At 43.5% G+C, this 24,249-nt stretch overlaps 1 protein-coding gene across 1 annotated transcript in view; it reads left to right on the forward strand.

The window, feature by feature from the left end:
* The first annotated feature begins 9,488 nt into the window (after positions 1 to 9,488).
* kif11 (kinesin family member 11) overlaps positions 9,489 to 24,249 on the forward strand; it is a 40,357-nt gene continuing 25,596 nt past the window's right edge. The window contains exons 1-6 of the mRNA XM_068002447.1: positions 9,489 to 9,610; positions 15,716 to 15,811; positions 17,879 to 18,011; positions 18,103 to 18,200; positions 18,857 to 18,935; positions 23,985 to 24,170. Coding sequence (XP_067858548.1) covers positions 15,741 to 15,811; positions 17,879 to 18,011; positions 18,103 to 18,200; positions 18,857 to 18,935; positions 23,985 to 24,170 — 567 coding nt within the window. The 5' untranslated portion in view covers positions 9,489 to 9,610; positions 15,716 to 15,740. The remainder of the gene's footprint in view (positions 9,611 to 15,715; positions 15,812 to 17,878; positions 18,012 to 18,102; positions 18,201 to 18,856; positions 18,936 to 23,984; positions 24,171 to 24,249) is intronic.

Consider the following 24,249-nt stretch of genomic DNA (forward strand, 5'->3'; position numbering starts at 1 on the left):
ACTATCTCTTGCTTGTCATTCTCATAGCAGCTAATGCAGTAATCAGGGACTGAACAGCTTTTTAACTACTCGGATTTGAAAATTAATAATGTTACCAAATTGCAATTTTGTCCTAATACATTGTATATTGGGGGTGGGGAGGAGGAGGGATTCCAGGCACAAACAATTCTCTTCTTTTACTTTAATGCAGAAGGAGATGTACTTTCCGGCTATTTTGGGTTCAACAGGACACAACATAAGAATTGTCCTGGAAAAAACACTTTGACAAAAATGCATTTTTATCTGCATTAGGTATTGAGCAGATCTCCTTATTACTAGAAAAGTACACATGATTAATCAGAGTTTCTTTCAGCTGTCCGGATGGTACAAAAATACACGTTTTTATTTTAACAGGTAAAGGTTGATTAACATGTATCCAAGAGTTGAGGGGCAATTTTAACCTTACCCACCCATCGGGAAACTGATGGGATCGGGTGCAACGCTAGTTTTACACCCCGCCCAATTTTCCTCTCCATTGAAATCAATGGGCGGGATGTAAACCAGTGTTACACCCAATCCTGTGGGTTTCCTGCCCAGCGAGTTACAGCAGTTGTCACTGGATAGCAATCAGGAGAAAGAATCTTTCTTAGCCCAGGGGCCCTGCGAGTACCCCTACTACCACTCTGGTTGAGATCAGTTAACAGTACAGATCATGTTTCAAATATGGGACCTTTTGATCTGTATGGCTCAGCTACACGCCCTCCTGCCTTTCCCAACTGAGCCATCAAGGGAGACCAGCATTATTTTTAAACTTTGGTTTACTGATTTTTTTTTTGCATGTGTTTTCTTCTCTCACATGCTGAAGATATTGGCTCGTTGCTGAAGCGCAATTCTTTTGGCATCAGGCGTTTTCATGTGATTCTGGACTCTGAGTATCAGTAGGCTATTCAGCTGTGAGGGGCACTATTGCTAATTCTGTCCTTAACCGACATCCACACACATGCACTTTCCATCACTTGATAGTGAGCAAGAGGAGAAACCCTGGCTGACTTTCCTTTCCTTAGCCTGAGGGCTTGGATAAATTAGAGTGCCCTTACTGCTACCCTGGTTGAGATCAGCTAATATGGCATAGGCTGTGAATCAAATCTGGAACCTTTTGGCCTACAAAGGTCAGCTGCAAGATGCCTTTAGCAGCTAAGGCATCAAGACACACAGTAGTTTTTTAAAAATGGGCTCAATTTTGAAATGGTGGCTGGTTGGCAGCAGGGGTGGTGAAGGTGCGCGTGGCAAACCTGAATAAAAAAAACTTACCTTTTCTCACACGATCGCGATGTAATTGATGGTGATTAAAGTTGTTTCCAGGTTTCCTGCCCGGCAGCCAGCCTGATTGACAGCTGGATGACAGACGTCATCCGGCGCTGGAACAGAGAGTGGGAGGGCGCTGAAGATCGGAGGGGGGAGAGTGGAAGATCGGGGGAGAGACGGAGAGATCAGAGAGGTACGTCGAGGAGGGGGGAGAGGGGGAGATCGGAGAGGGACATCGGGGGTCAAGAAGGACATCGGAGTAGGGTGGAAAGGTAGGTTTATGTTGTTTTTTAACTTTGTGCAATGGTTTTTTATTTAGTTTATTTAGTTTATTTTTGCCTGATCCGGCCCTTCATGCCTGTTTTCACCAGGTGTGAATCGGAAGCTGTGGGAAAGCCGCCCAGGTAAGTTTAAAATCGTTTTAATGATCTACTATGTCAGAAATAAAGTACCTTAAGTACCTGAGGTACATTTGGTTCTTTAATTATCATCCTGCCGGCTTTAATTGCCGGTGGGACTTCTGGATTTGTGAAGCGCGTGCACACAGGCGTGTCTGTGGCAACCCTGGAAGTTGGCGGGTTGGAGCCGGCTTCTGAACCCGCTCGGGATTTTCGCAATTTTTGCAGCCCCGCCCCAATGCACCCGCAATTTGATTTTAAAATCGAGCCCTTTATTTTTGAAAACATTACAAGAGCAAAGATTACAGCACACAGCTAGAGTTAAGAAAGGTCAAAGCTTGACCCAATAAAACACAAGTATGAAGCAGCAAGTCTGATGTATAGTAGGCTAATAGCAGGAATGGCCCAATTCCTCAAGTTACAAAACCAATTATTTATGAGGTAAAGGAGATCCAAGAGCATTGCAGTCTCCGAATAATATTATAATAGGGTCAGAAGAGCCACGGAAGGAGCAAATCCAATGTCAGCAGCACTAATCCCCAGAGGCCAGGACAAGCCCACACCACAGTCACCCCAGACCAACCGATGTGAACCAACTAATTAAACAAATATTGCCCAAAACCAGCGCCTTCAAAACAGAAAGAAACATGTCTTTGTGGGGGAGGGCGGTAGCAAAATGGAAAAATGGGGGCCACTTAAAAAGGGTAGAGATGAAGCGGGTAAAATCAGAAACAACAGAGGGGGGGCCACAAAATAAATTGATGGTTAGGCAGTGAACCAGACACACGAAAACTTCATCTTAAAAGGTTTGGCTCAGAAGGCTGTGGATTCAAGTCTCACTCCAGAGCTGGAGTTGTAAGCTAAGCTGACACTCCAGTGTAGTATTGAGAGTGTGCTGCATATTAGAAGAAAGAAAGTGAGCAACATAGGTATAGAATGAAGGGAACAAAATCAGCATAAGGAATGACAGGGGACTCATCATTTTCAATGTCGAGACAATGTTGAGAAGGAATTTAAAAAGTAAATCGAATGTTGGAATCCATAGCCAGAACAGTGGAGTATGGGGGTCAAATTGGGCCGTGTAGCGCCCGTTTTTTAGGTGCTACGTGGACACCTAAGACTCAAAAATGTGGTCTGAGATGCACTTCCAATGGGAAATGCACAGGATGCCATCTCGGTAAATGCATTTGCGCGCGCATGCGCGCCTAACGACCACCGACAGCATGCACAGAAGGGAGATGATGACGCGAATCAGTGTTCAATGCTGATTCGAAGGCACCGCTGCTATTTTGCAACTACGCACTCCAGCCATCGCCCTGTCTCAACCTCGCACAGCTGAACACAATGTTAATCGGCATGAAGGAAACCCCCCCTCCCCCAACACCAGCGCTATTTAAAGGGATCATGAAGTACTTATAGATTAGTTGCTGGATTATTTCTTCTGGTTGCTGGTGCATTGTACGTGTTTTTGGAGATTTCCTATAGTCTACAGAGTGATGTGGCTGGTCTTGCAGTATTTTTAGTGGCATTTAAAATATAGTGCTGAAAAAAAATTGTTTCCTGACATGGGTGGCCAGGTAGGACTTCCTCTGGTAACTGAACATGACTAGAAGAATGAAGAGAGGCCACGCTGAGCAGGACAAGCTGCTACAATAGGGAGGAGCAGTAGGAGCAGGGCACTCAGTAGGAGCAGGGCACTCAGCAGGAGGCCATGTCTGCAGAGGGTCTTCAGGGAGCAATTCTCTTACCTCAACTTCAGCGACAACCCATGCATCAGATGTCTTCAGTTCACAAATGCGGTGATGACTGAAATTTGTCAACTGCTACAGCCACAACTGCAGCCTCAAAGCAGGGCAAGGACAGCATTGTCTGTGGCTGTCAAGGTGACCGTGGCTCTTAGTTTTTATGCCTCTGGCTCCTTTCAGGCTGCTGCTGGAGATATAAGCAACATCTCGCAGTTTACAGTGCACTGCAGTATAAGGGAGATCACTGAGGCTCTCTATACAATGAGAAACACATTCATCTCATTCCCTTTTGCCAGAGACAAGCAGGAGTGAGCATGAGGTTTTGCAGGGATTGCATGCTTCCCCATTGTGCAGGGTGCCATTGACTGCACACACATTGCCTTGCGTGTTCCTCATCTGAACTCGGCCTTATTCATCAACAGAAAGGGATTCCACTCCCTCAATGTGCAGCTGGTGTGCGATCACAGGCAGCGCATCATGCAGATGAATGCCTGCTATCTTGGCAGCAGTCGTGATTTTTTCATTCTGTGGCAATCCTTTGTTACACCTGTACTTGAACCAGCACAGCAAGTCAAAGGCTAGCTACTGGGCTACAAGGGTTATCCCCTCATAACATGGCTCATGACTCCAGTCAGGAACCCACGCAAGTCTACAATGAAAGCCATGCTGCCACATGGAACATCATCGAGCACACTATGAGCGTCCTCAAGCAACGCTTCCGCTGCCTGGACCGCTCTGGAGGTACTCAGCTGGGTGGGTATCGAGATTTGTGGTAGTATGCTGCATGCTGCACAACCTGACCATTATGAAGGACCAGCCCTTGCCACCGCCTATCAGGCTTGAGAATCTGAGGAGCATGAACAAGAGGAGGACGAAGAGGAGGAGGAGGAAAAGGAAGTGGAGGAAGAGGAGGGAAGGCTATGACGTAGACAGGCCCTTTCTGCCAGGGCTCTACTTGATCAGATTATTAATGAGCGTTACCAGTAACCTCAACTACACCTTCCCATTCACCAACAGTCCCACACTCCTTACCTTTCCTCTCTCACTGACCATTACATCATCCTCTTTATGATTATACATTGGTTCCTCCCTCAGTTCATCGCAGAAATAAAAACCACCACAAAATGCAAATTTAAATCCACATTTATAATGCATACAAAATGAAACTATTCACCCTTGTGCATTCCCTTAGGGCCTGTCTTTCGTGTGCCTTTACCTTTCCTAGTGCTCCTACGAGGTGCTTCCCCAGTGGCTGGAGCATGGGAGGTGGAAGGCTGCTAACTTTCAATTGAGGAGAGTGCAGATGGCCTTGGAGGATGACACCGAGCAGCTCTGGGCCTAGAAGGTCTGGCTTCAGACTGCACCATCTCAGCCTGGGCTGCAGCAGTCTGTGCCAGCTGGCTGAGAGGCAACAGCAAGGGCACAGGCAAAGTGGCAGGGGTGAGAGCAGAAATGCTGTCATCCTGAGAGCCCTTTTCAACAGTGGTACTCAGAGCCACGATGGCAGCAGTCTGAGCTTCCAAGGCAGCAGTTAGACATTTGATGGAAGTTGTTAGATCGGTCATCAGGGCTGCATCCTGGTGGGTTTCACAGGTGTGCTGATAGAGGTGACCACCCATTTCATATTGGAAAGGACGGACTGCAAGATCTTTGCAAAACCCTGTGCCAAGTTGGAGCTGGACTCCTCCATGCTCTTTGACATTGTGCGCAGGCTTTCTGGCAGGTTTTCCAGTGCATCAAGCATTAGGTTGTGAACGCCCATCAGCCTTCTTCTGTAGCCTGGGCCATCGAAGTCCTCATCTGAATCCTCTGCAGCAGAACTAGTGTGCGACATCGCCCTCTGGCAAGCTGGCACCTGCGGTATCCTTTTCCCCCATCCTGGCTGGCTCCTGCACACGTGCCCGGTGTTTCACCACATGCAGATCCCTCCTCTATCCTAGCCTCTAAAGTACACGCAGCATCAATCTCTGAGCTGGTGGCTGCGAGTTTAAGATCGAGTGACGGTGTCTCTTCATCATCACTGTCTTCTTCCTCTGCCTCCTCTGACAGGGAAGATTCCAGTTCTTGGATATCTGAAATGACAAAGTTTGGGTTGTGGTGAGGGGAGAGGAGAAAGTAAGAAGTACACCATCTGCAGCACGAGTCAGAAAAGATTGTGGGATGAAGGAGAAGTGGGAAGAGAGGAGGATTAGGCATGCAGAGACCCTCATCATCAATCCCTCCAGCGCCGTCAACAATGCTGCTTCTCATGAACTGTCTTCTGCACAGGGGTTAAAAGGTGTAGGCGCGCTTGTCCTCTTCCCGTTGTTCGTTGCTGCCTCCAGTTATGCGCCACCTTCTCCTGCAAGATAAAGGGAAGTGTGTCAGTGAGTATCCTGCAAGATGCTTGGGTGATGTGGCTGTCATGGTTGAATAGCTGCCAGTATGTTTGTCAGTTGTGAGTTGTGGGTGTGAGGCTTGCAACAGTACTAAGTGTGTGAGGGTGAAATAAAGCAAATGAATTGAAGGGTTGAGTACTGATTGATAGATATTGTTAGTAGGTGGGTGATGGGGGTGTAGTGGAATTGAGCAGTGGATGAGGCTAGTGGTGCAGTTTGGTGGGATATGCCATTTGAAGATCGAACTCACTCACCTTGACAACTCGTGTTAAATCATTGAACTTCTTCCTGCACTACATCCATATTCTTGGATCTATGCTCCTGGCATTGACTTCCTCCGCTACTTCCTCCCAATGCCCCCTGAGCATTACTCTGGAGGGCCTCCTGCTCCCCTGCAGATAAAAGATGAAATTCCTTCTCTCCACTTCTTGCACCTAGGCCTCCAGTGCTTTATCAGAAAACCATGGTGCATGCTGTCTTACAGGTTGAGCCATCTTCACAAAACATCTTCCAAAGCAATCCACTTCCTCTCACCAATTCCATCAGCCACAGTGCACCCCCCCTTTAAGAGGTACAGGCTGCCTTTAAGTAGCATTAGCCAATTGCAATATCGGGCGTCCTGCTGCTGCGTGCAGCCAATGAACAGCATAGGTAGCACTGGCTGCACCCAGCAATCATGTAAAACAGCAGGCAGCACAAATTTAACGTGCTTCCTGCAGTGCAATGAACGGTCGAGGGTTAATCACGTACCGTGATCCCCACGCCCATTTTCGGAGGTTATCCAATTCAACCCCCCTAAAAGTCTAGAGGTTATGCTGAGGTTTTATAATTCAGTGGTCAGATCTCATTTGGAATACTGTGCACAATCCTGGTTGCCGCACTTCAGAATCGCACACATCCTTGCAAATGATGCAGGAAGAGCAACAAAATTGATCCCAAGTGTAAAGATGAGCTAAAAGCAAAGATTAAAGAAACATAAGCTCTGTCGACTAGAGAGAAGGTTAAGGGATTATCTCTTGCAGTGTATAAACTATTAAATTGCATGCATAAGGTGACCTCAGAATATTACTTTTGGCCTATTTTGATTGGACCAATAGGGGTGGCATTCAGTTGCCCCAGTGTCACCTGACAGAAGTCAGCACCACAAATGCCCTGTTTGAAGGGCACCACTACTACAATAATCTAACATGTGGTCCAATTAAATTGAAAGATGATTAAAATAAAACAACCAAGTCCCATTCCAATAAAACCAAAAGGAACTTTATACAACTAAATCACAAGGTATTGCGTGTGTCTACTCTATTCCCTGCAGTGCCCTCCCGTTGTGGAAGCCCTCGAGCATACTGGAGGACACCGCATGCTCTCTCGCCAAGGCCACCCGGGCACGGACAAGGCCACGGAAGAGAGGCAGGCAGCCGCGCTCATCCTGGACCTGTGAATCGCCGTCTTCACCAGGGAATATTACATTAGGTCAGTTAAGCCAGTAGAAGAAAAGGATGTAAGTGTAAGCCTTGGCTCAGTGGCAACATGCTTGCATCTGAGTCAAAAATTCATGGCTTCAAACTCCAGTTCAGAGACTTGAGCACTTATTCTAAGCTGATACTTCAGTACAGCACTGAGGGAGATCTGCACTGTCAGAGGTGCTGCCTTTCGAATCGAGGTCCTATCTGCCCTCTCAGGTGTATATAAAGGGTCCCGTGGCACTATTTGAAGAAGAGCAGGGGAGTTCTCCAAATGAGTCAGCTAACATTTATCCTTCAACCAAGACCACTCAAAACAGATTATTCAGCCACTGACCTCATTGCTGTATGTGAAATTTTGCCATATGCAAATTGGGTGCTGCATATGCCTACATTACAACTGTGACTATACTTCAAAAGTAATTCATTGGCATTGAAGTACTCCATGATATCCTGAAGACATGAAAGGCGCTATATAAATGCAAATTCATACAGTACTAAAACATCTGTAATCAAAGTCACAAATGACATCCTCGGTGACTGTGGTGTGTTTTCTCTGCTTGTCCTCCTGGATCTGTCTGCACGGTCAACCACACCATCCTCCTCCAATGCCGTTCCCCTGTTGTCCAGCTCAGTGTGACTGCCCTCACTTGGTTCCACTCTTACCTAGCCAGTTGTAGCTATAGCATCTCTAGGAATGATTTCTCTTTCCACCCCACACCATCTCCAGCAATGGCTTCTACTCCCACTTCCACACCGTTTTCTCTGGAGACTCCCAAGGATCAATTCTTGACCCTTCTTTTCCCTCATCTACGTGCTGCTTCTTGGCGACATCATCCACAGACATGGGGTCAGCTTCCACATGTATACTGACGACACCCAACTCTACCTCCATCATCTCTTTTGACCACTCAACTGCCTCTGTGTTGTCAGACTTCTTAGCCAACATCCAGTCTTGATGAGCCAGTTTCTTCCAGTAAAACATTGGGAAGACCAAAACCCTGGTCTTTAGCCCCTGCCACCAACTCCGAACCTTTGCCACTGATTCCATCCCTCTCCCCAGGCACTGTGTCAGGTTGAACAAAACTATTCATAACCTTGGTGTCCTATTTGACCCAGAGCTGACCTTTCAACCCCATATATTCATCGCAAAGGTTGTTTACTTTCATGATCATAACATCATTTGCCTCCACCCGTCTGCTGCCAAAATCTTCATCCATGTCAATGTAACCTCCAGACTTGACTATTTCAATACCCTCCTGGCTGACCTCCCTTCTTCCTCCCTCCATAAATTTCAGATTATCCAAAACTTTTCTGCATCAAGTCAAGCTCACCAATCACCCCTGTGTTTCCTAACCTACATTGGCTCCCTGTCCCCTAGTACCTTCAATTTAAAATTATCATCCTCATGTTTCTTTCCTTTCGCGACCTTAACTCTCCCTATCTCTGTTACCTCCTCCAGTCCTCCAACTCTGGACACTTGCGTACCCCCCACTCCCTTCACTCCACCATTGGCAGAAGTACCTTCAGTTGTCTCGGCCTTACGCTCTGGAACTCTCTAACCCTCCATCCTCCTTTAAGATCTTCCTTAAAATCCCTCTTTGATGTAGCTTTTGGTCATCCCCTCCTAATATCTCCTTCTTTTGCTTGGCTTCCATTTTTGTCTGATAACACCTCAATGAAGCAAGTGGGGATGTTTTTCTATGTTAAAAGTGCTATGTAAATGCAAGGTTTTGTTTACTTTTTGCTTATTTGACATTGGTTGCCAAAATGTGTTCCATTACCTAATACTTACATCCCTCAACTTATTGCAGGCTCAAAAAAATCCTCCTTTTAAGTTAGAAAGTGAACAAAAATGCTGCTTATATCAACAAACAGGGGAATGGGCATTATTTAAAAGCTAAAAATACCAACAATTAAATGCAACATTGCATCTCACAACCTTGCCTCCTTCGGCATAATGTTTAAACCCGTTCGTTTTTTAAAAACAGCATAATTTCGCGGAGGTGGGGGGAGGGGCAACGTCCTCGATGCCAGGTCCGGGTAAATATTCCCTTATCAACATGGCTGCCGGAGAGCCCGGCCACTGAGGCGGTACCAACTCTCCCGACATGCATTGGGACAGCACGGACCAATCATAAAGGCGAGCAAGACACTGGCGTGCTCTGATTGGATAAAGCTTACGGAAGCGCAATTTTTGAACGTGTGGCTGAGACCGGCCACGGGAGTGTCGGCGGAATCGGGGTTTTCAGGCAGCTGTTGTTGGTCGGTGTGAATTCGGGTGACTGGGAAATACTTTCTGGAGATTTTCCTTCACGAGATCTGATAACTTTTCTTCTGTTTTGGTAAGTTTAATTCTGGCACGTGTCTAAAAACATCTGCTGCAAAGCTTCCCGCTCTGCGTGATTAATTGAGACTCGGTGTCCGCGACCGCCATTTGTGTTATTTTTCAAGTAATTATTATTAATAAGCTTGCTCCAAATCTGAGACAAGGGGAGTGACTGTTTCATAAATTATAACGTGGACCTTTCCCCACACCACTCCCCGATTTAACTTAAAGTGACCGAATTGTGACCAGGTCTCTAGTGAAGTTTGTACTTTTTTTTTTAAAAGGCTGAAGTCTAATTCTGGGGTGAAATGATCAATTTCCCCAGCTTTTTATTGCTTGACCGAAACCTTTAGCTCCAAATATGACTGATTAGTGATCTGCAGATTGTTCATAAACATCACTTGTGATCGTGTAAACAGATTGATAATATTGACAAATTATCTGCATCTGGAATCCTAGAGGGATTTTAAATTTGACAGCAACGTTTTTCTCCCCCGCCCACGGCGGTATGTGTCCATTTTAAATAGAAATTTTGAGGCTCCTTTATAGTGAAAAGCTACATGTCATGTTTTGACAACTTACGGAATAGCTGATAATTTGTTTTTTTTTAAACGTTGTGCTGTTTGTTACCTGAATGTTTGCAGAACAAATCCAGAGTATCTACATGTTATAGAATATACATTTAACCAGATTAAGCAATCTACTCTTAATTTTTTAAAAAATCACTGAACAAACTGAGATTCTAGTTCTTAAAAAAAACTTACTCGTTTCAAGCATATAGTTTTTCCTCAACTGAAATGAATGAAAACATTAAATTGACTGAAAGTAGCAAATTTTCTGGAATGCACTTTGTAATCCTCGCTCCAAATGATTATTCTGTGTATCAAAGGATTTGTGCGTGATGTCATTACTAGAACATTAAATAATTAAGAATGGACCTCTCTTGGTTTAAAAAAAATAATCTTGTGACATAAATAAACGATTCTGTAATGCATGTTAGTAGAATTACAGTCTAGTTTTTAATATTTCAATTGCTTAAGTGTTCAAAATATGAACAACTTTTTTGAGTGTTTTTGTCAAGTGACAAATGAATGCTGAGAGAGGCCAGGGTCCGCATTAAACACTCCTCGGTTGGCTACAGCATTGTTTGGTGCTCATAATGACAGATCTTGGGTGTTCTGATTTTGAAATATTTCCAGCAATTGTGTAACCATATTTAAAAACAGACCTTTCTAAATCGCCAGGCTCTCAAATTCAAACAGAAGGAATCAGTAAGTAATAAATGTAAGCACAAATCGGTCTGAGTTGCCTGAGCTGTGCAGGTTGGATTGGATGTGTCAAAATTTATGGTATTTTATATCCCTGTTAAGTGTAGGAGCATGTCCTGAAACCTTGTTGAATTATATTGCTGTTATGAAGTTTTTAATGGATGGAAAATGCTTGTATGTGTTAATGTACAATTCGTTCACCTTACAAAGACACCTATAGAAATAACACAGCTGACAAGGGCAGCAGGTGCATGGGAACACTACCACCTGCATGCTCCCCTCCAAGTCACACACCATCCTGACTTGGAAATATATCGCCGTTCCTTCATTGTTGTTGGGTCAAAATCCTGGAACTCCCTATGTAACAGCACTGTGGGAGTACCTTCATCACACTGACTGCAGTGGTTCAAGAAGGCGGCTCATCACCCCCTTCTCAAGGGCAATTAGGGATGTGCAATAAATGCTGGCCTTGTCAGTGATGCCGATGTCCCACGAATGAATGACTTTTTAAAAAAAAAATGTCAGGGATCAAAGGCTGCTGGTAAATTGACTGTCCCAGGATGTTTTCCTCTATTTCAACAATGTGTAGAAAAGCTTTCTTGCTTTGATGAAGGAGCACTTACACATAGTGGAATTATTGTAGTTTTACAGCTAACTTTACAAAGTGATGGCTGCATTGAATGTAACCTCATGTACATGCTCCTCTTTCCATGTTGTGAAAGTTCAGTGGGGCTAGATACAATGTAAATGTGAGTTTAGAAAACATACAGGTGACAATTTTTCTTGTCTGTTGGATTTTTAACTTGCAGTTTGTATTGATAGAAGCAACATATAAGGAGTTAAAAGGGACAAGCTCAGAGACCGAACAGGTTGGTTGTGATTTAAAACAGAAAATGCTGGAAAACACTCAGCAGGTCAGGCAGTATCTGTGGAGAGAGAACAGGTCATAGACCTGAAATGTTAACTCTTTCATCAGAATTGATTATATTGTGCTTCACAAGTTTGTGAGTTGCTTAGGCAAGCACAATGGGAATTCTAAGGTTTGAATTGCTGGAGCCATCACATTCAATCATAGACATTCTAGTCGTTGTCTAAGATTGGCTCTTCATTCATTATTGATGATAGAAATGCAGTCTCCTGTTGATGAGAGTTGATCTAAAGTAATTGAGATGTGGTTGTTCATTGCCTTTTTTCAGTATAAGTTCAAAGATCCCATTTCTATCAGTAAGTTTGCCCTAGAAGTTGGTCTATATTCGGTGGACGTCCTCGTGGGCCTGTCCAAGGTGGCTATCCACAGGTCTAGGATGCTCGCGGTCCGTGGGGGCGGGCGCTCGGCCTGTCTGCCACTCTTTCGCGGGTTGCTCCGCGCCCGGGTGGCCCTGGAGATGGAGCACGCGGTGTCTGCCGGTACGCTTGAGGCTTTCCGCGACCGGTGGGCACCGCAGGGGCTGGAGTGCATCCTGGACGAGGCGAATAAAGTTTTAATTTGAAAACTTGGTTTTGGTTTCTTTGGGTTTTAGTTGGTAAGCACACCCCACAACCCCCTTATAAAAGGGGGGCCTAATTTGGATTAAAAAAAGGAAAAAAAAAGTTGGTCTATATTCAGTGTCTGCCTTGTACCCAGCAGCTGAAGAATTGTGTTTTTAAGTTTGTACTGGCTCAATAAGAAAGTTAGGGCAGATTGAAGCTACAGCAAGTAAACTTCTGTTTGAAATCTGTTGAGAAAGTGAGTGGCTTTGTTGTTTTGCCTTTGGGAGTGGAGTATATGATTCACTGTTCTTATACTGTATGTAGTTTGTTTACCTGTTTTAAATAAAACTATTTCGTTGCGTTTGAGCCTCAATATGTTGGAGAGAAGGATTACAAGGCATGTGATGTAATGCAATAGCTAGTGTACAGAATAAGGGTTCCCTTACAATCCTTGTAAGGAGTCTTACAACACCAGGTTATAGTCCAACAGCTTTATTTGAAATCACAAGCTTTCGGAGCTTTCCTCCTTCGTCAGGTGACTGACGAAGGAGGAAAGCTCCGAAAGCTTGTGATTTCAAATAAAGTTGTTGGACTATAACCTGGTGTTGTAAGACTCCTTACATTTGTCCACCCCAGTCCATCACTGGCATCTCCACATCATTACAATCCTTGGGTCTTGCTGTTGATAACATAGATAATGAGTAGGTTAAGATGTGTTCTGGATTTCTCACAGGTGTGGCTGGTGACAATGAACCCAAGCAAATGTCTAATGTAAAAACCCAAAAACATGATTGTGCAGGAGTTGATGTGTGGATGCTCTGCACTGATCATAAAAAAAACAATGTCAATGAAGGAAATATGCTTTGAGGTTATATTTCATGGAATTTTACAGCACAAAAGGAGGCCATTCGACCATCATGCCTGTTTGGCTTTCTGAAAGACCTATCCACTTAGTTGTATTTCCCTATCCTTTCCCCATATCTGTGTTTATATTTTTCTTTTAAATATTTTCCACGTTCCTTTTTAAAAACAATTATGAATTCTGCTTCTGCCACTGTTTTTGGTAGAACATTCCATGTCCCAGCAACCCTCTGCATATATAAAAAAAATAATTTGTTCTAACCTCTCTTTTTGGTGGTGGTGGTCTTAAATTTATGCCTCCAGTTGCAGACTCACCAATTAATTAGGAAAAGTTTTCCCCTATTGACCTTATTGAAACCCTTTGTTGTTTTGTGGGGTCATCTTTTTTCTCCCTCCCCCCTCCCCACTATGGGGGAAGAAAATAACTTGCGGACGCTCACTGTCTAAGCTCACGTATGAAGAGTGATCCCTCTGCTGAAACACCAGGAGGTACCACCTGTATCCTAACGTGAATTGGTGCCGAGGTGGGGAATAAATATTCTTTTTAATGTTTTTAATGACTTATTGTATATTGATAAACAAAATCTTAAAACATCTGGTATATGTGTGCACTTCCTATCTACAAATCTTACCTTCTGTTGTCAACTTTTTCCATTTTTATAAATTTCTATGTCCACACATATAAACACATGCCTATGTTAACTTGTCACATTGTAATTACACCCTCTGGCCAGTGATGGCACTCTAGCACCTCAGTTTTCCATCTTGCAGCTCCTGAGCCTGTACTACAAAGCCAACTCAGCTTTCCAATTTGTGATATGTTTTGCTATTTAACTATTAAAAACATAAAATTAAAATATCATAACAATAAGGATGGAATGTGTGCATTTTTAAAATGGGGACTGAGTTAAATCTGCATGCTCAGGTCCAAGACTATTTCTGCGTTGACTTCTGAAGGATTTAAATTTAGTAGCGCCTCTATCTATTGCCACTGGCAATTCGGCATCATCTTCAGTTGCGAAATAGATGCAAAGTAATCACTTAGCACCCCAGCCATGCCTTGGTTCTGCCCTACATAATCTCTCAAAGACCCCATGCCACTAGTTTGCATTTGTCACAGAAAAATGGACAGAATCTTGGAATAAAATTTCCAAAGCACTGCTAAAAATCTTGGAATTCCATTTAATAAAAATGGAGTTTTACATATTTGGTCTGCAACCAGTGGCTGTGATAAGTACCTACTTTGTTGTAAATGAGAGATATGGTGAGAATGGGTAAGCAAAATTGGTGCACCAGAAAGGTTAGTTTGAAGCTAATTGCCCATCATTATTCCAAGGTTATTTGTATTAAATCTTCTTGAAATTTGCATGTAATGTATTTTACACACCCTGTATCCACCTGAGTATGTAAATGTGTCACAGGTCAGTGACGAATAGCAGTTTTTGTGATTTCAAACTACTTTGGTACAATTATTGTGCCCCTAATGGCTTAGTGAGTTTATTTAGTAAGTAAAGAGAAGTCCCAAGTTTGATACCCAGTCTAAACTGTGCTATGGCATATTATAGTTGGTCTCAATGCCCTGGGTTTGAGGGGTCAGGGTTCTCCCTCCTGATCATCCAATGGCCTTGCTGGAAGTGTGGATTGGGTCGGGCTCTGCTTTGATGTCCCACCTGCATTTGGATGGCCTGTAGCACAGTACACCTTCAGTTCTATAAAGTTTCTTCCACTGAACATCTTGACTTCAATCTGTTTTCTGGTGACCTTCAAACAAAACAATGTTAGTGCAGGGGCACTGCGGTGCCCAGTGACTTAACATCCTCCTTGTCATCAGATTTCTTCTGCCTTTTTGTATTTGTGTCCCTCCTGATATTCATGGCTTGTCGCTGCTTACCCCTAGAGCTATTGGAGGACTTGGCTGTAGTGGTTATGGTTGTGGCAATATAGGAACAAAAATAAGCCATTCAGCCTCTGGAGCCTGTTCCACCATTCAGTTCGATCGTGACTGATGTGGACCTCAACTCTATTTACCTGCCTTTGCTCCATATCCCTGGATGCCCTTACCAAACAAAAATTTATTGATCTCTGGCTTGGAAGCTCCAATTGTCCCAGCATCAACAGCCTTTTTGGGGAGAGAATTCCAGATTTCTATTACTTTCTGTGGGGGGAAAAAAATGCTTCCTGATTTCCCTCCTCAATGACCTGGCTCTAGTTTTAAGAATAAGTCCCCTCAATCTTGATTTTTTTTTTTTCCCTACCAGAGGAAATAGTTTCTCAGTAACTACCTTATCGAATTCTTTTAACATTTTAAATGCCCGTGATTGGGGGGGAAAAGGCAAAAGAGAATTGTATTAAGGAAATGCTCTTAACTCATCTAGAGAAGTGAAAAATAATGCTGTGTAATTTGCTGTAGTAATCGGTGCATGAAGAAAACCTGTCTGTACTTGGGAATGGCCCAAATTTGTACCATAGACAAGCCATGTGAAATGTAAAAACTTGCAAATATGAATTTCTCTCTCGTGCAGGTGTTCTGGTCAACAAAAACTAAAAATGTCATTCCAAAACTCTTTGAGTAAAAAAGAAGAAAAAGGCAAGAATATACAAGTGGTTATACGATGCAGGTAAGAAAACAATCATCTTGTGTCACCAACTTTTTGTTTAGTATGACTCCTGATCCCAAAGGAAACAAACTGTGAAATGGGTATTTGGCCCCTGTTGCGCCCATCACTCGGTGAGTTGTTTCAATAGCAGCGAGTCTGTTTTGTTTGCCTTTTGTTAAGTGAATCGAATCCGACTGTGAGGACAAAAGTTGAAAATGTATGGTGAGAGTGACTCTGAAAGAATGCACCTTGTGAAGCACTTTGGAGAAATGGTGGCTTTAATGAGGCTGGCCATAAGTTACAGGACTTTTTTTGGTTTAAGTTTTATTTTTCTATTTAAAACCAATTACATATGGGACTGGTGCTGTGGAAACTCCCAAGGAAGCTGCTACAGGTTTTGCTCCTGGCTCACTTGGCAAAGCAAATTTGTGGCACGGTCATATAAACCATAAGGTCCCAGATTTGACTCCTGGTCTGTGCTGAATTGGCCTCATCTCAGTTGGGGCAACAGTAGAGGCTGCAATAGGCCTCAGGGTTCCTGCTCTTGATTGTGATCCAGTGACTACCCCCAGGAAGAGTATATATGTGTCCCTATCAGGTGAGGACTAGTACAGGCTTGGCTGTGATGCCCCCACTCTGAATAGTCTACAATACTCTGTGGGCTCAACTATGAAGCATGGGCACCTGGTTTAGGCAGGCACTAGTGACCAGAGCCCGTGGAACCATATTGCAGCATGAGTCAATGGCTCACATCTTCTGGTTCTAATGCTGATAGTAACACATTTAAAATGAATGTAATTGGAAAATCTAGGCCCATGTCTTTCAGGAGGGAAGGGAAGAAAAATTTCCACAGTGGAGAAGAAAAACCTATTGAGTATTTGTTTATAAGGACTGTGGCTTAACTGTTTTCTACTTCCCACCTGTAACCTCCAAGACTGAAATGTTTTTTTTTGGTAATGGTATCGTGCACGATACAGTCTACACATACGGTAGGAAGTTTTTATCTATTCTGGGCTGCGTGGACATATGCAGTGGAGCCTCGAGAGCCACACATAAAGTTTAAATCCAAGTTTCCATTAATTTACATAAATCTCTGATCTTGGTATTGCGATTTAAGATTTATCCACCAACAAGACAACAAATGTTAAACACGGTCCTTTACAAACCTCCTGGCCCACGAAATTCAAAGCAGCAAATAAGAAAACATATAAGCACAAATAGGACAATGTTGCCCATGCTCTGGGGCGTCAGATTTTCAGCGCTCGTAGGCCACGGTTTGGACATCCATGGGCTTTGATTATATCTAGTTTGTAACTACCTTTTTAAAATTTCATTGGACAGCTATTTTTTTTTGCCTTTTTGTTTTGCATATTTCACACTGCCATTTAATATTGCATGTAACTTGAGCTGCACACAAAGGGGACTTAGATCTTCTATTTTATTCTAGCTTCTCATTTCTTTTCAATGGCTTCTCTTGTACACCACCATCTCACTATGTTACCTGTGAACCTCTTTTATTCTGGTCTCTCTTGCTGGTGTTCTCTGCTGCCTGTCCCAATCTGGCCTCCACTTTGCAAGCTTTTAATTCTTCATTTTAAAACTGCAAGAGGGAAAGCAGTTACAAATAAAAAGAAAAATAACAATGGGATTTAAAAAGTAAGAAAGGAAAATGAAAAATATTGTCTGTCCCAGAAAACATTCAGGAAACAAAACCAACCAAATTTTTAAATCGAATGTAAGTTTTTAAAAAAAATCTAATGCTCACATGAGCTTAAAATTGTCATGCTTTGTGCTCTCTGTTCTCAGTAACTGAAATTGGTAGGCGTATCTCCAAGTGGATACCCGGGGAAGGAACTCAGTATGTGTTCCACCATATTTTGCTTCAGCACCCTCTCTGTTTACCAGCTGTTTTATAGTGCTGAATTGTAGAAATTGTAGTTTGCCTCCAGTCCGTCATCTGAGTCTAGACTGCATTGGCTATGAGCAGGACTCATTTTTAACTTTGAAGATGTATGTTTTTCTTTCCTTCTAAGAAACTCGACCACTGCAAATACTAAAATGTCATGTGACTTGTGCCGTTTTCCACAGGCCTTTCAGTTTAACAGAGCGCAAGTCAAACTCCTGTAATATAGTAGACTGTGACCCTGTAAAAAAAGAAGTCTCTATACGTGCTTCTGGACCAGGAAATGATAAAGGAGCCAAAAAGTATACGTTTGACATGGTAAGAACTTTTGATATTTGCCTAGAAAATACAGAAATCATCAAGAAAATATCTAAATATGAATGGCTAACACATTTGTTTTTAATTCCAGGTGTTTGGGCCTCTTGCAAAGCAAATTGATGTGTACAAAAGTGTGGTGTACCCAATCCTGGATGAAGTAATTATGGGATATAACTGTACCATTTTTGCGTAAGTTGAGTAATTTGCCAACATCGAAAGGTGGAAAATGTTGAATGGAATTTCTCTGCTTCAGATGTTACCACTGGCTATTTTAACTTTCCCAATAAATATGATTCTTCATATTCAATTAATCTCCCAGAGTCAAAGGCAAAAATGTGTTTCTACGTAGAATTTACAGCACAGAAACAGGCCATTTGGACCAACTGGTCAGTGCCAGTGTTTATGCTCCACACGAGCCTCCTAGCATCCCTCTGCATCTAACCCTATCTGCATATCCTTCTATTCCTTTTAGCTGCCATTTTCTTCATTGCTCAGTTGAGAGCATACAGTTGGAAACAACACTTGTATAACAGCCAAGTCTGATCCTGTCCTCATCTGGAGTCCGTATACGCACCTTTCAAGTCAGAGTTACTGGATATTGTTAAGGAGTACGGACTCTTGCCAGCTTTTCCCTCCCTGACCTCAGTAGCTGGGCATCAAATGTAGCACTCCTACCGCTGCTCCAACTGAGGTCAGCTAGCTTGGCACAAACCAAGGACCAAACCTGGGATTTCCCTGAACAAAGTGGTCTGGAGAGCAATCACTGTGAGGGCTATGAATTTTTGTTTCTAAGAACCTGTCATGAAGCTTCCTAAGTTAATTCCTCCATTTTGAATTTGACTCAGTTATGGACAAACTGGTACTGGGAAAACCTTTACTATGGAAGGTGAAAGATCGCAAAAGGAACAATACACGTGGGAAGAGGTAAGTGACAGAATAGTCTTTATAGTTTCTCAGGTATTTTATTCCTCTGTTCCTTCTAGCTGTGAAAAACTGGGCATTTGAAATTCTGTCAAACCAGCTAATAATGGTTTCACCAAAAGTACTTTGTGTAAATTAATGTATGCGCAGCTGACTTATTTTCCTGATATCTGCCTGAAATAGTGGTAACATGATTGAGGTAACTTATGCTGCCATCTTGCACAAGATTAGAACTGGCTTCATTTGAAGAACACTGGTTAGTAGAAATTTAATTAAAATGTTTTTTTTTAAACAGTAGATGGCAACCTGAGAATCTTCTCAGTGGATATAATATAATATTTATTAATGGATTGATGAACTTAAAACATGGGAAACTTTCCATGTAGCTGCTGGAAGGAATCTTTTATATAAATCAGTACAGGAGACTGAAGGTCAAAATTATCAAGCAGCCATGTAACATGGAAGAAATCCAAGTACTGTGAAGAATAGAACAGAATTGAAGATTTAAAAAGTGCGAAAACTGCCTTTTGTGGGACAAAGAAATTGACATTTTGGATTTCTAGAAATAAATCTAGTCATGGGACAGAAAGACCTCCTGTGGTGGTTCTAAGCGGTTTGGTTGTACAATGTTCTGCGCCATGGGCGATGACGGGATGTGGGCTTGTGCGCTTATTCAACTCTTAATCTCCAGGGAGTGGGTAGGACTTGGGCGATGTCTAATTTGGAGATTCTTTTCTTCCCACCTTAATAACAACTTGCATTTATATAGTGCCTTTAACATAGTAAAACATCCTAAGGTGCTTCACAGGAGCATTATCAAACAAAATTTGACACTGAGCCACATAAGGAGATAGTAGGACATGTGAGCAAAAGCTAGGTCAATGAGGTAGGTTTCAAGGTGTGTCTTAGAGAGAGAAAAATTTAAGGAGGAAATTCCAGAGCTTGGGATCTTGGCAGCTGAAGGCATGGCTGCCAGTGGTGGAGTGGTTCAAATTGAGGATGCGCAGGAGGCCAGAATTGCAGGAGTGCAGAGATCTTGGAAGGTGGTGGGGCTGGAGGAGGTTATAGGGAGGGGCGATGCTATGAAGGGATTTGAAAACAAGGATGAGAATTTTAAAATTGACCGTTGCCGGTCCAGGAGCCAATGTAGGTCAGCGAGCACGGGTGAATGGTACTTGGTGCGAGTTAGGGATGAAGAGTTTTGGATGAGCTCAAGTTTATGGAGAGTGAAAGATGGGAGGCTGGGGAGGAGAGCATTGGAATAGACCCGTCCAGAGGTAACCAAGGCATGGATGAGGGTTTCAGAAGCAGATGAGCTGAGGCAGGGGCCGAGACGGGTGATGTTATGGAGGTGGAAGTAGCAGATGATGGCGATGGAGCGGATATGCGGTTGGAAGCTCATCTCGGGGTCAAATGGGACACCAAGGTTGCGAATGGTCTGGTTCAGCCTCTCAATGGCCGGGGTGAGGGATGGAACCGGTGGCTAGGGAACGGAGTTTGTGGTGGGGACCGAAGACAATGGGCCGAAAATTGCTCCGAGCAGGGAACCAGCAGTGGTCACCACTCGCTAAATTTAAATTCACCCACTAAGTTACCGCGTTCTTTTTGGCAGCAACTTCCTTGAACTGAGTGTTCAAAAAAAATCAGCGTTCTTTCCCGGGCTGTGAGAGTGGTGAAAGGATTGTTCAGGCCCCTCAGCCAATCAGCTTAAAGCAAGCATCGCAGTGAGAACCAGGAACTGCAGTTTGTAGGCAAATATTGCAGACTTAAAAACCAGGAAGTGCCCAAAATGGTATTATAAAATGACATATAGAGAAAGTAAGTAAAGAATGGATAAGATTAAAAGACTGAAATAAGAGACAGAAGGGAAAAAGTTTTTTTAAAAAAAAACTATTAAAATCAGGAGTAATGAGACTCCACATTATAAAAGTAAATTTTTGGTTCCATAGAAGTTGTTTGGCAGCCATTAAGACTTACCACACTATTAAAACTTAGTTTAGGCTTGAAAAACTGAGCATACTTGTTGTGGTGAGATTAGCTTATTTCCAGCTGGGCAGAAGAGCAAGTTGGCGCTGGTCTGTTGATTCTATTGAGGCCAGTGATGGCCCTTCAAGGTAAAGCTGTCACATCTGAGAACCAGGAAGAGCAAGTTCCGATTTCCGCGTTTAACTGCGCATGTGCGATTGGAACTTGCTCTTCGATTTTGCCTTTAAAAATTTTAAAAGCAATTTCTGGGCTAATGGCTTTGGTCCTCCCTAATATTTAGTTGGAGGAAATTTCTACTCGTCCAGTACTTGATCTTCCAGAGGACGAGCAGCATTACAAATCAGCCAGCGGAGGGGTCAAAGAGGTGGCGGTGAGGTTGAGCTGGGTGTCGTCAGCGTACATGTGGAATCTGATGTTGTGTTTTCGGATGATGTCGTTAAGGAGCAGCATGGAGATGAGAAATAGGAGGGGGCGAAGGATAGATCCTTAGGGGACTACAGAGGTAATGCGGAAGTGGGAAGAGAAGCCATTATGGGTGATTCGCTGGCTACGACTGAATAAATAAAAATGGAACCAGGTGAGCGCAGTCCCACCCAGCTGGATGATGGAGGAGAGGCGTTGGAGGAGGATGGTGCAGTCAACCGTGTCAAAGGCTGCAGACAGATCGAGAAGGATGAGGAGGGATAGTTCACCACAGTCATGTAGGATGTCATTTGTGACTTTGATAAGGGCTGTTCCAGTACTGTAGCAGGGGTAGAAACCTGATTGGAAGGATTCAAACATGGATTTGCTGGAAAGGTGGGCACAGATTTGGGAGGCGACAACGCAGTCAAGGACTTTGGAGAAGAAAGGGAGGTTGGAGATAGGGTGGTAGTTTGCAAGGACGGATTTTTTGAGGAGGGGGCGATGATGGCAGATTTGAAGGGGAGGGGGACAGTACCTGAGGAGAGGGAACCATTGACAATATCAGCTAACGTGGGCCAGGAAGGGAAGTTGGGTGGTCAGCGTTTTGGTGGGAATAGGGTCAAGGGAATAGGAGGTGGGTCTTATGATCAAGATGAGCTCAGAGGGCATGAAGTAAGATAGGAGAGAAACGAGAGAAAGTTGTAAGTTGAGGGCTAGGGCCGGGGGAACCTTTTTAGAGGAAGGGAGGGAAGCAACAGAGGCAGCTGAACGGATGGTCTCTATCAAGAAGTCTATGAACTCCAAGCACTTTTCGTTGGAGGTGAGGGCGGAGGAGGCAGAGGAGAGGGTTTTAAGAAGATGGTTTGTCGTGAAGAGGAGCCAGGGGTTATCTTTGCATTCTGGGATGATCCTGGAATAGTGAGCAATTTTGGCAGAGGAGAGCAAGACCCAATAGTGCTTTATATGGTCCAGCCAGATCTGGCAATGAATGGCTAAACGTTCAAGTCTGCGTCCTTTGGACTTAAGGGAACGGAGATGAGGGCCGTACCAGAGAATGACCAGGGTGAGAGCAAGTAATGGTTTTAATGGGGACAAGGGCATCAAAGGTTGAGGTGAGGGGTCTGATTGAGCAGATCGATAGCTGCAGAAATGATGTAAATGGAGGGCCAATGGCTAGACAGTTTGGAATTTGAAAGTACCGTTGTAATTGATTTGGGGGGGGGGAAAAGAGATTTTTCCAGTGGTGGACACAGGAGGTGGGGTAGGGAGGGGGATGTGAATGAAGAAGGATACAAGGAAGTAATCAGAGATGGTCTTGTCTGTGATTGACACGATGGGAGTAGAGGGGCCATGTGAGATGGCAAGGTCGAGGGGGTGGCCGTGAATATGGGTAGGGGAGTTTATATGGAGGGAGAGATTAAGGGAGGATAGGAGGGCCGTGAATTCAATGGAGAGAGGTTCATGATGAACTGACGTGGAGGTTGAAACTACTGAGGATGAGAAGTCGGTCGGTGCAGGGAGGAAAGCCATGAAGGTATCTCTGAGAAACTTGGGTGTACAGTGGAGAACGAGGATTTTAAAGGAGAGGTGAGGCGTGGAACAAGGTGAGATGCTCAAAGGAGGAGAAGGTGCTAAAGAAGTCGGGGGATAGACCAGTACTGATCAGTTAGAGTAGCCATGGAAGCAGTTGGAGAAGATTTTTTTTTTCTATATAAAAGATGGAGAAATAGTTAAAACTTTACAATTTATCAGAATTGTAGTAAATCATTAGCCACTAGGAATGTCCATTATATTGCAATTGAATTATAAACTCACTGCTGCTCCTGTGTGAAGCATGACTGGGAGAATGAACTGTAACAATAGGCTGGAGCACTGCTTGGGCTTCCATTGGTTTGTCCAAATTGATGGTGACTCATGTTTGTGGTCAATCAGAGGTTCAAGAGCAGCTACCACAATGCCTCGTCATTTGACCTGGGGTGGGTGGAAATGATCACTGACTTTACTTTTTGTTTTGGTACTGAGGCTTCACTGATAGTGTTGAATTATTTTTTTGGAACATTCTGGTTAATTGATTTTAAAAGTAGAGAAGAGGTAGTAATTTATTTAAGATTTCTACCTTTTTAAAAAAAAAATTCATGTTGCTGGAGGTTTGCCATTAGCAATGAAGGAAGTTTAGCTTTAAACTGACCTTTCTTCACGCACCAGTGCGCACAGTTGACTCGGTCAGACTGTATTAGCTATTCGGGGGTTTCTGGTTTTTCTGTGTCAGAAAATCGATGATTCATTGACCCACATGATCCACAGATAAAATATTTTGTCTTGAGGCCTTGTGGAAAATGAAGTCAAGCTGTTAAATTGAAGAGCTACTGATGAGTGAGGAGAGCAGTAAGTGTTGTTCACCCTGTTGGGTCACAGACCACTGCCTCCTTGTTTCCTAAGCCCCCTCTCTTGCAGAAACCAACCCTTGATTTGTTGAAGTAAGATTTCATGGGAATATTTTGGTGTCATGATCCCTACATTACAACAGTGACTATGCTTCAAAAGTACTTCATTGGCTGTAAAGTGCTTTGGGACGTGAAAGGCACTACATAAATGAGAGTTACTTTTTTTTTTCTTCCCTCTGCCATTAACGGGTTTCTCTGATTTTTCTGCTCTCCGTAGGATCCTTTGGCAGGCGTTATTCCACGTACGCTGCATCAGATTTTTGAGAGGTTGGCAACATACGGTGCTGAGTTCTCGGTGAAAGTCTCTTTGTTGGAAATCTATAATGAGGAGCTCTTTGACCTTCTGAGCCCCTCTTCTGACGTTAGTGACAAGCTGCAAATGTTTGATGATCCCCGCAATAAGGTGACGTTCATTTGATTTTAGTAATTGGGTTCTGCAGTCGTTGCCTAAAAGTGCAGAAATCTGATGCTTTTTAAGATTG

The sequence above is a fragment of the Heptranchias perlo genome, chromosome 21, assembly GCF_035084215.1.
Source record: "Heptranchias perlo isolate sHepPer1 chromosome 21, sHepPer1.hap1, whole genome shotgun sequence".
NCBI lineage: Eukaryota > Metazoa > Chordata > Chondrichthyes > Hexanchiformes > Hexanchidae > Heptranchias > Heptranchias perlo.